Consider the following 15,948-nt stretch of genomic DNA (forward strand, 5'->3'; position numbering starts at 1 on the left):
TGTTAAGTTCTGTTCACTTTATTTTATAGATTTAAAAACACTTGAAATCGAACTCCATAATTTGTTAGAAGTTGCTATCCTAATTATTGTGTTTTATTTTATTAAGATAATTTTTGTTATTGAGAGCAGGCTCACACATTACCTGTGCAGCACATGGCATTCCACTCTCGCTTTCACACGCCAAAGATGATGCGGGCAGAGGGTACTCATATTAAGATGGATGCAGTGTGCAAGCCAGGAAATACTTTACTGTGGGATCTCATCCAGGATGATAAAATTGTGAGTTTTGTTTGATGGTTCCTTTCATTATTTTTTCTGCATTTAATTGTTTTACTTACTGTATAATCACATTTGTCACACTGTGTTGATACTTGTATACGTTGTGTAAGTGCAGGAAAAGTAGCAGATACTAGATAGAACATCAGCATCAAAAATCTGTCATGTAAAAATACTGTTCAGTGACAAATTAAGTCTGTTCCTCATTTAGGCCAGCCTACATGTAGTCTTGTTACAGTATTATGAAAAGGATAGTTGTTACTCGCCATATAACGGGGATGCTGAGTCACAGATAGGCACAACAAGAAGAAAGTCAGAAACTAAGCTTTTGGGCAACAAGACCTTCATCAGAAATAGACACCCCCCCCCCCCCCCACACACACACACACACACACACACACACACACACACACACTCTCTCTCTCTCTCTCTCTCTCTCTCTCTCTCTCTCACTCACTCACTCACTCACTCACTCACACACACACACACACACACACACACACACACACACACACACACACACGCTCTCTCACTCACTCACTCACACACACTCTCCCACTCCCCCACTCCCACTACTGTGATGTCTGGCTGGTGAGGCCACACTGCGGTCTTATCACTGAAGATATTATCTCATCTGAGTTCATTTTATTCTTAGCCAATAAAAATCAGAGCATGTGTATGTTTTTGTGTTAAAACCTTATTGATTTCTCGATTAGGATAAATCAGTTGCAGGATTTGCTTAGAAAATACATTAGAATAGTTACTCTGTCAGAATGTTGTGCTATTTGGATGAAACAGATTACTGCAAAACTTGTTGCTTGTATTCTAACATGAACTAGTGTATTTTTCATTTTACTTTTTCTTTGGCATGTATGTTCAAGAATAAAAATATTGCTTCATTTTTTAAAAATTTTGTACTCACTTTTTGCATTGTCAGACGGGGAACTTTATAGACATACTGTAACTGAGGACAGCATGCCAGGAGCAAATCGCTCGTCATTTCAATGTTAACCAACAATGCACAAGCATTTATTTTGATGTACAGAATCTTTTGCTCCCATCTAAATACCTCTGTTAGTTGCACACAATAGGATAAAAGATTAGCATGAGCTCTGAAATACTGAGTCTTGGAAAATATCGACAAAGTTCAGTGGACTCTTATCTTCATGCTAGTGCAAGTCAAAATCATTGTCAATAAAATAGCCAAGTATCATGAAGTCATCTTTAAGAAATCCACCTGAGAGCATGTAGTATACATCAATGAGTGGAGACAAGTCAGGCCAAGGTGGTCCACGGTAGTCAGTAAATCTGCTGCTGTTGTTACCCACGTGACGTGGTGCCAACAACTGTCTCTCTCCATGCTGCCCCTAATGACATCACCAGATGTATGTGTAATTAAATTTACTTGTACATCAATACATGTGGTGGGATTCCAAGAGTTACATCATTTAAAAATTGTTGTTAACTACAGGAAGTCCTGTAATTACTCACAGGTCAGTTCAGCTGACTTTCAACAAAAAGATAATGTATTAAATATGCGGGAAAAGCAAATATTAGACTGGTATAACAATGAGAATATCAGTTTTTGACAATATAATGTAATTGGATAGATAAGAAAATCTACCCACTGTGTGATGGCAGAAAACAAACACACACACACACACACACACACACACACACACACAAACACAAAGTATGTCTTAATCTTGAATGAAGTTGCTTATAAAACTATCATCTAAATAGTGTTGACCCATCTGGAATTGCTCCCAAGTTAGAGTAATGAAGGAGGCAGAAGATCTAGAGAAGAGTGATGTGGTTCACAAAGGAATATCTTAGTCTGCAAAAGAATGATACAGAATCGTTGAACAATCTCCTGTGGGGACACTCTAAAACTAAAAAGTTATGAGATCCATCATAGGAGGAAGAGCAGCATCACTCATAAATTTTTAAAGTTTTTGTTGCAGATTGATTTCAGCTACTGTGTTGCTATCTTCAGTGCAGGTACATCCAAGTCATGATGACTCATCACAAATAAAAACACATGTGGTACCAAATTGACACTACAGTTAAATGATGAGCCATCATGACTTAGATGTAACTGCACTGCAGATAGTTATGCATTACCTGTAGTCGATCTGCAATAAATATTAAAAATTTACTTCTGATGCTGCCCTTCCTCCTGTCTTGGATCTCATTAATACAATCATGGAGAATGCTATTCCTGATGGAAACCAACTCGAATAAAGAAATTATGGTTATCATAAAGACTGACTCTTAAAATTCTAAGAAGATACATTGCAAAAACTTCAAAAATATTTTATGTCCAGCCCACACACTTCATGATACGATATGATAATAAATGACTATGATGATAAAATTAGAGAATATTGACCTTTCATGGAAACACACAATGTTGTTCTCTCCTGCAAATGTAGTAGGAAGACAATATGATATTTTACACACACTTTGCCACATGCTGCCCTTTGGCTTGCAAAGTACAAACCTAATGTAATAGATCATAGTGTGTCAGAATGTTCTTGAAGCATGCATAACGGCATTGTGTGCATACCCTCTGTCAACTTGCGTGCCAATGGAGTTAAAACTCTGTAGTCAAATTGATAAAATTAATTGGAACTAGGTGCAGCATTAGACATAGAAATTTGTGTTTGTGAGCAAATTAAAGAAGTGACTGGGTTCAATGTCTTCTCCAGGTGAAAGCCACTATCCTAATTAAAGGGGACATCATACGTGAAATTCGTTGAAATTTGACAATTTCTGTTTTCTACTCCATAATGTACTTTGGATTTTCCTGAACATTTTGGTATACAATACATTAAAATCAGACAATTGTGAGAAGTTCAAATAATATTTTGAATGTTGACATGTGACTGTAAAATTTCGCAGCTATGCATATACTGTCACAGTTGAGCAGTCATATCTTGGGAACTACACAGTCTAGAAAGCTGTGAATTGCTTTGTTTTGTGCCCACTGTTACATCTCAGAAATTGGCTTTACGAATAAACAAATTAGTCCTTTGTTTCTGATACTAGTTTTCATTGAAAGTAGTGTGATTATTATCTATTTTTGTAGTAAGCTAACTTCTGTTGCTTTTTATACATAAATAAAATGACTAAGCATAAAAGTATCTTCAAGAAAGGCAAATTTGTGGCTAACAGATATGTGAGACCTGCGTTTTCTTCTGAAGTACTTGAAAACACGTGTGCTAGCAGTGAAGGATTATGTTTCTGAAGTGGCCACGCCCCCTAGTGCATTGAAAAGGAAAGTAACTTTAGAAACGGATGACAGTGGTAAAACTATTGAGACTATGGACAATGTCATTATCGATCTATCAGGAAAAGAATGGGGACACGTCTGTGTAACCTAAAAACCAAGCTGGGTAACAAAACTGTCTGATGGCAAGACAATGAAATGTGCTGAAGACTAACGGCCAAATTAATTGGTGAATTACAGGAATATTATGGGAAGGCCATTAGAGATGACTGTGACAATTTAGAGAAGATGAAAAGAGCTGTGTGGAGCACTTTCTTTCATCGAATATCGACTGATGAAAAGCCATGTCATACTTTGTGTTCATCTCCACCAAACACTTGGTGTAAACATAGGTAGGTTGAATTTTCTGGCACCCTGCATGAATTTACACATGAACATTCTCTTACTTTGGCAGTAATGGAGGCAATCAAACCTATTTACAGAGATTTGGCAAATCCTAAGTTACTAAAGAAGTGTTCATATGGGAAAACCCAGAATGTGAATGAGTCCTTCAATAATGTTGTGTGGTGCCGTGTGCCTAAAAATGTATTTGTTGGCGTTATGACTCTAAAGTTTGCAGTGTCTAATGCTGTAATAGCTGTTAATGGTGGGAACTGTGAAACACTTCAGGTTCTGGAGAAGTTAGGGATAAGATTGGGACAGAACACAGCTAAAGGACTGCGGGAACTGGATGAGCTTCATGTACATGAATCAGAGTTAGCTGCTCAGCAAATGCCAAAAGAACAAGAAAGAAAAGGAGGCGGCAAGCAGTGGGCTGTTGTGACAAAGAAGAGACAGCCTATGGCCCAGGGAAATTCTAGTGCATAAAAGACGCAGAAATTTAAGTCTGTATAAGAATTTGTAATAAAAAGTTTTAATCCTCAGTACCTCTGAACTATATTTTTTGCAATAAATGACCCGGTTTCTAAAAAAATATTGGTGGTAGAGACATGAAATTTTCACAGCATGCCAAGTGTAAGATTCAACACACATGGAACTAGAATAATTAAAATATCCTGAGTTGTTTTGTTTTTATGTTCATTTATTTACAAAATTCTGTCAAAAATTGAGTGTTTGAGGGGGGAAAAAAAGGATAACATGCCCCACAATACAATTTTAGTAATAATTCTAGTTCAGTGTATCTATAAAGGTGCATTAAGTAATTATGGAAAATTGTAAGTTAGTGTCTTAAAAAGTTTCCAGAATAATGGGTCACAAAATTCGATTTTAAGATTGGCGGCATAAGACGTACAATGTCTTCTTAATGAACTCTTTTGACAAATGTATTTTTACGAATTCTGTAACAATAGAATCCCAAAAGGATCACCTAATCTAAAGATTTTTGTGCTAGAGTAATCCATGAGCTGTCTGACAGAAATGCAATGCTCAGCTGTGGCTGACATACTACACTGCGAAAGATGGTGACATTGCCCACATAGTACTAGGGACAGATAGTTGGCTGAAACCAGATGTAAACAGTAATGAAATTCTAAACTCAGATTGGAATGTATACCACAGAGACAGGCTGGACAGTGAATGGGGAGGCGTGTTTATAGCGATAAAAAGTGCAATAGTATCGAAGGAAATTGATGGAGATCCGAAATGTGAAATAATTTGGGTGAAGGTCACGGTTAAAGCAGGCTCAAACATGGCTATAGGATGTCTCTGTAGGCCCCTGGCTCAGCAGCTGTTGTGGCAGAGCACCTGAAGGCAAATTTGGAAAGTATTTTGAGTAATTTCCCGACCATGTTACAGTTCTGGGTGGAGATTTTAATTTACCATATATAGACTGGGAGACTCAAACGTTTATAACGGGTGGCAGGGACAAAGAATCCAGTGAAATTTTTTTAAGTGCATTATCTGAAAACTACCTTGAGCAGTTAAACAGAGAACCGACTTGTGGTGATAACATATTAGATCTTCTGGTGACAAACAGACGCGAACTATTTGAAACAGTTAACACAGAACAGGGAATTAGTGATCATAAAGCGGTTACTGCATCGATGATTTCAGCCATAAATAGAAATATTAAAAAAGGTAGGAAGATTTTTCTGTTTAGCAAAAGTGACAATAAGCGGATTTCAGAGTACTTGATGGCTCAACACAAAAGTTTTGTCTCAAGTACAGATACTGTTGTGGATCAGTGGACAAAGTTCAAAACCATCGTACAATATGCATTAGATGAGCATGTGCCAAGCAAGATCGTGAGAGATGGAAAAGAGCCACCGTGGTACAACAACAGAGTTAGAAAATTGCTGCGGAAGCAAAGGGAACTTCACAGCAAACATAAACATAGCCAAAGCCTTGCATACAAACAAAAATTATGCGAAGCAAAGTGTAGTGTGAGGAGGGCTATGTGAGAGACGTTCAATGAATTTGAAAGTAAAGTTCTATGTGCTGACTTTGCAGAAAATCCTAAGAAATTTTGGTCTTATTTCAAAGCGGTAGGTGGATCAAAACAAAATGTCCAGACACTCTGTGACCAAAATGGTACTGAAACAGAGGATGACAGACTAAAGGCCGAAACACTAAATGTCTTTTTCCAAAGCTGTTTCGCAGAGGAAGACTGCACTGTAATTCCTTCTCTAGATTGTCGCACAGATGACTAAATGGTAGATATCAAAGTAGATGACAGAGGGATTGAAAAACAATTAAAATTGCTCAAAAGATGAAAGGCTGCTGGACCTGATGGGATACCAGTTTGATTTTACACAGAGTACGCGAAGGAACTTGCCCCCTTCTTGTAGCGGTGTACCGTAGGTCTCTAGAAGAGCGTAGAGTTCCAAAGGATTGGAAAGGGCACAGGTCATCCCCGTTTCAAGAAGGGACATCAAACAGATGTGCAGAACTATAGATCTGTATCTCTAATGTCGATCAGTTGTAGAATTTTGGAGCACGTATTGTGTTAGAGTATAATGACTTTTCTGAAGACTAGAAATCTACTCTGTAGGAATCAGCATGGGTTTCGGAAAAGACGATCGTGTGAAACCCAGCTCGTGCTATTCGTCCATGAGACTCAGAGGGCCATAGACACGTTTTCCCAGGTAGATACCGTGTTTCTTGACTTCCGCAAGGCATTCGTTACAGTTCCCCACAGTCATTTAATGAACAAAGTTTCGAGTGTGCCGCAGGGGAGTGTCATAGGACTGTTGCTATTCACAACATACATAAATGACCTTGTGGATAACATCGGAAGTTCACTGAGGCTTTTTGTGGATGATGCTGTAGTTTATTGAGAGGTTGTAACAATGGAAAATTGTACTGAAATGCAGGTGGATCTGCAACGAATTGACGCATGGTGCAGGGAATGGCAATTGAATCTCAATGTAGACAAGTGTACTGTGCTGCGAATACATAGAAAGAAAGATCCTTTATCATTTAGCTACAATATAGCAGGTCAACAACTGGAAGCAGTTAATTCCATAAATTAACTGGGAGTAGGCATTAGGAGTAATTTAAAATGGAATGATCATATAAAGTTTATCGTTGGTGAAGCAGATGCCAGACTGAGATTCATTGGAAGAATCCTAAGGAAATGCAATCCGAAAACAAAGGAAGTACGTTACAGTACACTTGTTCGCCCACTGCTTGAATATTGCTCACCAGTGTGGGATCCATGCCAGATAGGGTTGATAGAAGAGATAGAGAAGATTCAACGGAGAGCAGCCCGCTTTGTTACAGGATCATTTAGTAATCGCGAAAGCGTTATGGAGATGATGGATAAACTCCAGTGGAAGACTTTGCAGGAGAGACGCTCAGTAGTTCGGTACGGGCTTTTGTTGGTAGTTTCGAGAACATACCTTCACCGAGGAGTCAAGTTTATATTGCTCCCTCCTACGTATATCTCGCGAAGAGATCATGAGGATAAAATCAGTGAGATTAGAGCCCACACAGAGGCATACCAACAATCTTTCTTTCCACGAACAATACGAGACTGGAATAGAAGGGAGAAGCGATAGAGGTACTCAAAGTACCCTCCGCCACACACCGTCAGGTGGCTTGCGGAATATGGATGTAGATGTAGATGTAGATATCTGACACAACCCCTCCAGCCAAGCTGGAGAATTGAAGTCCCGGTATTGTGCATGGGCTGGCACTGTGTAGCTTCATTGAGTTGTTACTTTTGCTCCTGAATTATTTACATCAAGAAATGGTAGACAGCCAGTTTTTCTACTTCTGTTGTCATTTATTTTTTTTAGGGATAAGTCTGCTGACTGTTTTGATGAAACTTGTCACAAATTCCTCTCTTGTGTCAACCTCTTAATCCCAGAGTACTACAAGCCCCCTATGTCCTCAGTTGTTGGATGTACTCCAATCTTTGATTTCCCCTACAGTATTTACCCTCTATGGCTCCCTCTAGTATCATCAGTATTCCCTGATGTCTTAACACATGTCCTATCATATTGTACCCACTGCTTGTCAGTGTTTTCCACATGAGTCTCTCCTCACCAATTCTACAGAGAATCACCTTATCCTAATTTTCAGCATCTTTCCACAAGGAGCAGTTAAATGAAAATGAGATGGATAAAAAAAAGTAAATAAACTCTTTGTTGTTTCAAAATTGATCACTGTAACTAGTAATACATTTATCCCACTGTGAGACAAGATGGCCCTGAAAAAATGTTTGCAGTTGCCTATGAAACCATGATTGTACCCAGGCATGCACCTCTTCGTCTGAAGCAAATCAGCAGCCATGAATATCTGTTTTCACGACTCTGAAAATATGGAAATCACATAGGGAGAGATTGGGACTATGGAGGATATGTAGAAACGTCTGCAGTGTAGTCAAAACAACCTGCCAACAAATTGCTTGACAATGTGTTGCCAAAGTTGTTTAGAATATTCTACAGGAATTTTGCTGGGAAGCCCTTGTGCGTCTTCCATAAAGTCTTGACATCTCTGCAAGTGAATCCATATTTTTGGAGCTCTGAAGAAAGACATCCATGCAGCATAAAGAGGTGCTTGCTTGGGTACACTCACGGTACCCTAGGCAACCACAAACATTTTTCCATAAAGGAATTGACTATCTACTCTCTAGTCTAACAGTTATGGCACTTACTTTTTAAATATTGAACAATCTACTTACTTTTTCCCCGTCTGTCTTGTTTTCATTTGATTGCATCACATCTTAAAAACTTAGATTCTCTTCTTTTCTGGTTTTCACACAGGCCATGATACACTTCTCTGCAATGCTGTATATCAAACATATGTTCTCAGAAATTTCTGCCTCACATTAAGGCCTATATTTGATATCAGTAGACTTTCTTGGCCAGGAATACCTGCTGCCTGTTCTAGTCTACTTTTTATATCTTCCTTGTATTGTACATTGTATGTTATGTTACTTCCCAGGTAGCAGAATTCTTTCTTCTTGTCTGTTTCATGCTCCCCAATTTTGATGTTGGGTTTGTCACTAATCTCATTTCTGCTGCTCCTCATTACTTTCATCCTTCTTTTGTTTACTCTTCACTCCATATTCTGCACTCATTAGACTGTTAATTCCATTCAACAGGTTTCATAATTCTTCTTTCACCGAGTATAACAATGTCATCATCGAATCTTATCATTGATACCTTTTCGTCCTGAATTTTAATGCCACTTTTGAATCTTTTTTTTGTTTCCGTCATTGTTCTTCTACGTATAGATTGAACAGTAATGACAAAAGACATCATTCCTGTCTTATGCTGTTTGGAATCCAAGCACTTTGTTCTGATCTTCCATTCATATTTTCCCTCTTTTGCCTCTTTTGCTTATTGTATAAGAGGTGATCAGTAAGTTTCATTTAAGGCTGTTGCTGGCACACAAAAGCAACATAACGAGACTCTGATGTGGTTGTAGAACCACTGACATATGGTGGAAATGTGAACAATGGCATCATCATTACCAAATGCGTCCAAACAGGAGCAATGTGCTGTTATTAGTTTCTTGTCTGCCGAAGGGCAAACACTGAAAGACATCCATCAGAGAATGAAGAATGTGCGTGGGTCAGCATGTGTATCATAAGCCACTGTTGTGTGCCATGTTCAATGCTGCTGCTTCGTGATAACACTTGTCCCCAGATCAAAAACATCATAGCTCAGAAGTACACCAACTTAAGTGGGAGACACTCCAGCACCTGCCCTATAGTCCTGAACTGTCCCCAGCACAATGTCAGAACTGCCTCTCTGGTATTGTTACCTTTCTGAAACCCAAACTGATCATCGTCTGGCAGGTTCTTAATTTTCTTTTGTGTTCTTCTACATATTATTCTTGTCAGCAACCTAGATGCATAAGCTGTTAAGCTGACTGTGCAAGCAAGTCTTCCAAAGCTTTGTTAAACCCTGACTCTAATACTAGATCCCATATTTCTTACATATCTCCTGCTTGTGTCTTGTTATTGGATGCTTTTTTGACCTCATAGAGGCCATTTCATTTCTAAGTGATTTATACCGCTATATTCGTGTCTTTCCGTGAACAATTTTTTACTTCCTTCCTTCATCGGTCAATTGATGTATTGTTACCCGAAGTTTCTTTGCAGTTTCCTACCTTGTCCTTACGTTTATCTCTTCAGAGGTTTGATTATTTGTTTACAAGATTAATAATTATACGAACAGCAAAAGTAACTGAACTTCATTGTTTGAGAAGCTCAGTAATATGCTTCTTCCAGCTCAAGTTTTCATCACTATGTACGCCCAAAAATTTGGAGCATTGTACCCTGCTTACAGACTCCTGCTCATGTGCTACATCAATTACTGGTCTACATCTATGTGATTACTCTCCTATTAACAAAGTGCCTGGCAGAGGGTTCAATGAACCACCTTCAAGCTGTCTTTCTACTGTTCCACTCTTGAACAGCGTGCGTGAAAAACGAGCTCTTAAGTTTTTCTGTGTGAGCCCTGATGTCTCTTATTTTATCGTAATGTTCATTTCTCCCTGTGTAGGTGGGTGCCAACATAATATTTTTGCAATCGGAGGAAAAAACTGATGATTGAAATTTCATGAGATCATCATGGCGCAGTGAAAAACGCCTTTGTTTTAATGGTTGCCACTCCAATTCACATATCATGTCTGTGGCACTGTCTCTCCTATTTCGTGATTATACAAAACAAGCTACCCTACTTTGAACTTTTTCGATGCCATCCGCTGGTCCCACCTGATGCGAATCCCACACTGCACTGCAATATTCCCGGATAGGGTGGACAGGCATGGTTAAGAAGTCTCTTTAGTAGACCTGTTGCACATTCTAAGTTTTCTGCCAATGAATCGCAATGTTTGGTTTGTTCTACCCACTACATTATCTACGTAATCATTCCAATTTATGTCATTTGTGATTATAATCCCTAAGTATTTAGTTGAATTTACAGCCTTCAGATTTGCTTGACTTATCACATAATCAAAATTTAGTGGATTTCTTTTAATACTAATGTGAGTAAATTCACACTTTTCTTTATTCAGGGTCAAATGCTACTTTTTGCGCCACACAGATATCCTATCTAAATCATTATGCAATTCAGTTTGTTCATCTGATGGCTTTACAAGATGGTAAATGACAGCATCATCTGCAAATAATCTAAGAGGGCTACTCAGATTGTCTCTTATGTCGTTAATATAGATCAGGAGCAATAGAGGGTCCATAATGCTTCCTTGGGGAGCGCCGAATAGTACTTCTGTTCTACTTGATGACTTTCCTTCTATTACTGCAAAATTTGACCTTTCTGACAGGAAACCACGAATCCAGTTGCACAACTGAGGCGATATTCCATAGGCACGCAGTTTCATTAGAAGACGCTTTTGAGGAATGGTGTCGAAAGCCTTCTGGAAATCTAAAAATGTGGAACCAATTTGATATTTCCTGTTAATAACACACATTACTTCATGAGTATAAAGAGCTAGTTGTGTTTCACAAGAATGATATTATCTGAATCTGTGCTGACTCTGTGTCAATAAATCATTTTCTTCGAGGTAATTTGTAATGTTTGAACCCAGTATATGTTCCAAAAACCTACTGCAAATGGGCTTGTAATTCAGCAGATTACTCCTGTTTCCCTTTTTGGGCATTAATGTGACTTGAGGCGATGCACACTACTAATCTCCAGTCATAAAATTCACCTGAAAATGGCTACTTGGATGCCAGCCGAAATATCAGCAAGAAGTAGATACCATTTGAATGCAATCGTAAAATCTAATAGAAAGTTGTAACATTATTATTAATATATTTGGGAATATTACACTGTGGTTGAACAGATTTTTTGTAAATATCCAGCGTTTAAGACTCATGTGGAGGACAGCTTTAAGGAGGGTTTATGCTTCTGTGAATGCCCAATTTAATAATGACCCAAGTTGTGAATTTGGCATTCATATACACTTCAACTGCCCTTGAGACACGGATGTGAAACATTGGGTTTCTCCACGAAAGTCATTAAATCATGGTGCAGTAACGTACAATATTTTAATAAGTCTGAAATTCCAGCCATGAAAGGTTACATTTTATGAATTTTTATTAAAGTATGCACCAATAACTTAACGGCACAAGAACAGTTCTTCTCTGTGAACACAATGTATCTGTCTGAGCATATGAAAGGCTGATCAGTCATCACTTGTTACTATGTCTGTGTTAATGCCATGCAGCAGGGTGGGATACAAAATATGTATCCTTAAACAAATCTTTCTTACTCATTGTTCGAATAGCAAATTCTTTGTCCAGTCAAGTTATGCATTATTTTCATCGAAGGAGGTTATTGTGACATGGGAGATATTTAAAAAGGGAAGTCACTACACAAAGTAAAAGAATTGGAGGCAAAACATATTAAAGTTTTAGAAACACCAAAACAGAGGCAGAAGCAATCCTAGAAATGACAGTAAATTAAAGTTTTTGGCAAGGAAGATTTACACATAGCCCCTCAGAGAAGCATATAATGTGTTACAGAAACCAAATTCTGGAAACAGGTTATTTTATTGCTAATACTAAAAGATAACTAGGAAAATGGGAAAAATGGAAATATTGACATGTACACTCTGCAAACATCTGTAAAGTGCATGGCAGACATTAATGATTCATTGTGCCCCATGATAACACTTTGTAGACAAAGCCCGAACATAGGTCAGGACACAACTTTGTGTTAAAAATACCATGCCCGAGTATAGGTTGGGCCACAATTTTCTCGATGATGAGCCATCTATTGCTCAAAAACTGGACTTATTGCATATCAGAACAGTGTATGGATGCCTCGCTACATGTCCCTTGGCTGAACATAACATCATCTGTCGTGAATTGCTGATCGAATATGACCATACTGGTGTAATTTCATGTGTGTACTCATTAGGTTTCACAGCTGTAATTCTGCTATAAATACATAAGGTTTGTTGAGTGAGCAAGAAATTTTGGAAGCTCAAGTGGAAGAAATTGTGCTGAGTAACTCACCTCACACTTTTGAAGGATAACGATACTTTCTCTCTCCATTTGTAACCTATCAAAGAACTAAAGTAAGCATGAAAAGCACATATCATCTGGAAGCTTGGTCTTTGTTTTAGTAAATATTACTCTTGAAGATACATCAGTTACATACATCCCAGTAATGCTCTAAGTAATGGTATAAACGGTCAGTTTCCTAGGCCCAGTATTCTTCTAAAAGGCCACTCTCCAAAGCGTTAAAGGTTTCTTTGCTTAAATGCTTCTTTGCAGAAGTATTAGTCTAATCTTGTCTTCTTGGAAATGTTTAACTTTTTTGCTGAGCAGAAAAATAAAAAACAAGCTCTTTAAAAAGGTCTGATATTTCTAAACCATATCATATTTACTCTTTATATTTAGTTTAAAATTACTTTGTGGGCGACAGATGGCAGTGATGGGGAGCAAAGTTGCTGGCTCGTACACAGCATGCCATGTGCTTATGCAATCGATCATTGCTCTCACACACACACACACAAAAAAAGAAACAAATCATCCACCTACTGTAGTCAATGTCTTTGTTAGTTACGGCGAGGGCAGTGTGGGGTCAACTACTGCCATATATACGGCAATGCATTAAGGTACTTAATCACTTGTTACAGATGAATAGCAGCAATAAGATGAGACACTCAGTCACACCAATGCCGCAAAGTAGCAAATTATCTAAAGAAGCAGAGAAAATTGTTTGGTGTGAAAACAACTAAATTATTTGGTAACCTACAGACCACTAATGGATGCACAGCAATTGTATCTGACTCACTTTCACCATCGTCTATGTAGCCAGTAGAACTGCTCCCAGAATTTAATGAAATAATAAGTTGTTCTATGTTATTTTCTACTACACATACATTCTCCCATGCTTTCATTATTTCTTTCTTTGTGTGTTGAACAACATTATGCCAGTCTGACGACAAAGTGGGGTTCATAACGTCATTTGTCAATCTTTCCACTTCTGCCAGTGTACATTTTTTGTACTTCCTGCCACATAACCCTTAACTTGGGCCCATACGAGTTCAGAAATGAGACTGGTATGATGGCTAGTTCATCTACAATGTGTAGAGGTAAAGGTGCTTTATTCTGAGCCAGGAGGTCCAGTAACTCACAGTCTCTACAGTAGTCTGGTATGTGAACATTTTGCTGCTGTAGCCCGTCGATCAAGTCTTGTTTTCTGGAAGTTACTGTAGGTGCCTTATTGATGACAGTCAAATGATAAGAGGCCTTGTCCATAACTATTACTGAAGGTTTAAATATGTTTTTGATACGTAAAGAATGATTAGCAGATCTCAATTCTAAATATGTCTTTAGGTGAGGTAAATTCCCATTACATTTTAGTACATTTATCAACAACTAAATCCAAGGAAGAATTATTTGTATAAATTTTCACAGTTTTACATTCATGGCTCTAGAAATAAAATAACAAAACAGTTTATTACATTGGTGGACTAAAATGAGAGCTACTAATTTTATGACCCCCATTACTGTGCAAGCATAGTTTTCTTGGAGGAAAATAACAGTAACCTTAAAAAAGATTGAATGTGTATTTGAACTGTCAACATTTCCATTAACAGTCCAGTACTTTGCTTGTGTAATAAAGTGTCCAAAAGACAGTTCCATTTCATTTAATCTTGTTATGATACACTGTAATTGAAAAGTCAACTTAGAGTGTGGATGTGATAGATGTGATTAATTGCCTATGAACCAGAAACACAGGACATGAATTGAGCATGTACATGAAGACAGCTTTGGCTATGGTGCACACTGGCAAATTGCGTGTATGTAAATTATATTTACTCCACATAGTTGTGAGATTGGTTCTCCTTCCACCCTTAAAAACAATTTTGGTGTGATGGTTGCACTTTGTGTACAGTAACATATGACCTAAACTCACTTCAATGTAAAGTGACCCACATTTTTCTCTGCAAGCCCTCTGAATTAACTGTTGTAGGTTTCCTACCGTATTTACTCGAATCTAAGCCGCACTCGAATCTAAGCCGCACCTGAAAAATGAGACTCAAAATAAAGGAAAAATATTTTCCCGAACCTAAGCGGCACCTGAAATTTGAGACTCGAAATTCAGCTTTGTAACGTATTTGTTATCCTATTGAAGACATATTATGATAACTTTACTTTTATCTTTAATGCTTTTGGTCAAAATCCAGTCACAAAGTATAAATTAATTTTTTAGTGCTTTGTGCCTGCCTGCTGTTTTGACATTCTTGATATTGTATTTATTGTGGAAATATGTGTGTGTGTGTGTGTGTGTGTGTGTGTGTGTGTGTGTGTGTTTGTTTGTTTCTGTTTCTTTTTATTCTACATTGTTTGAATATATTGACAAGAGAAGGAATTATGATTGTATTATCCATTAATTTAGTGATTTTATAAAATAATACTAGCACTCACAGTATAAGTTCATATGTGTGTTAATAGAATTTGAATAGTGGGAAACCATGTGTGTTAATTCTTCTGTATTCACTTAAGCAAAAATCTAACATAACCGTAAGGATGCAATGATACAGATTGTACATTGAGGACTCTGGATAAAATGATACAAATTGTACATTAAGTTTAAGTGTACTCAATGGAAATACCATTTATTGGAAAACATTATGTTTCTAAACTAGCTTTATTGCAAAAACTTACCACTAAATATTATTTCTTGGACAATTAAATAATTGTTAGCATTATATTTATATCTCCGTAGGAGTTAAGTGTAGTTTCCAGAATGTAAACTTAAGACCACATTTGTAACACCCACACACTGTCCATTGTGGAAAAAGAGCAGCTGTCCTGCTGAGGCCCATTGGAAATTTAGACAGTGTTAAATGAACATGTGACCTTTTAACATTACCTAGATTGTGAGTAGACTCAGTAGGACTGCCACTCTGTGTGCAGATATTAAGAGTACGGTCAGAAGTGTGAACATAGGACTTCCGTACATTTACCTCTTAGCCATATATGCCTATGAACACTACGCAGCTAA

General features: G+C 37.7%; 1 protein-coding gene across 1 annotated transcript in view; it reads left to right on the forward strand.

Annotated features, from left to right (window-relative positions):
- The window catches only part of LOC124602586 (ubiquitin carboxyl-terminal hydrolase 34), a 499,996-nt gene that overhangs the window by 98,686 nt on the left and 385,362 nt on the right, over nt 1-15,948 (forward strand). The window contains exon 15 of the mRNA XM_047136330.1: nt 130-279. Within this exon, the coding sequence (XP_046992286.1) occupies nt 130-279 (150 nt within the window). The remainder of the gene's footprint in view (nt 1-129; nt 280-15,948) is intronic.

This window comes from Schistocerca americana, chromosome 1, assembly GCF_021461395.2.
Source record: "Schistocerca americana isolate TAMUIC-IGC-003095 chromosome 1, iqSchAmer2.1, whole genome shotgun sequence".
NCBI lineage: Eukaryota > Metazoa > Arthropoda > Insecta > Orthoptera > Acrididae > Schistocerca > Schistocerca americana.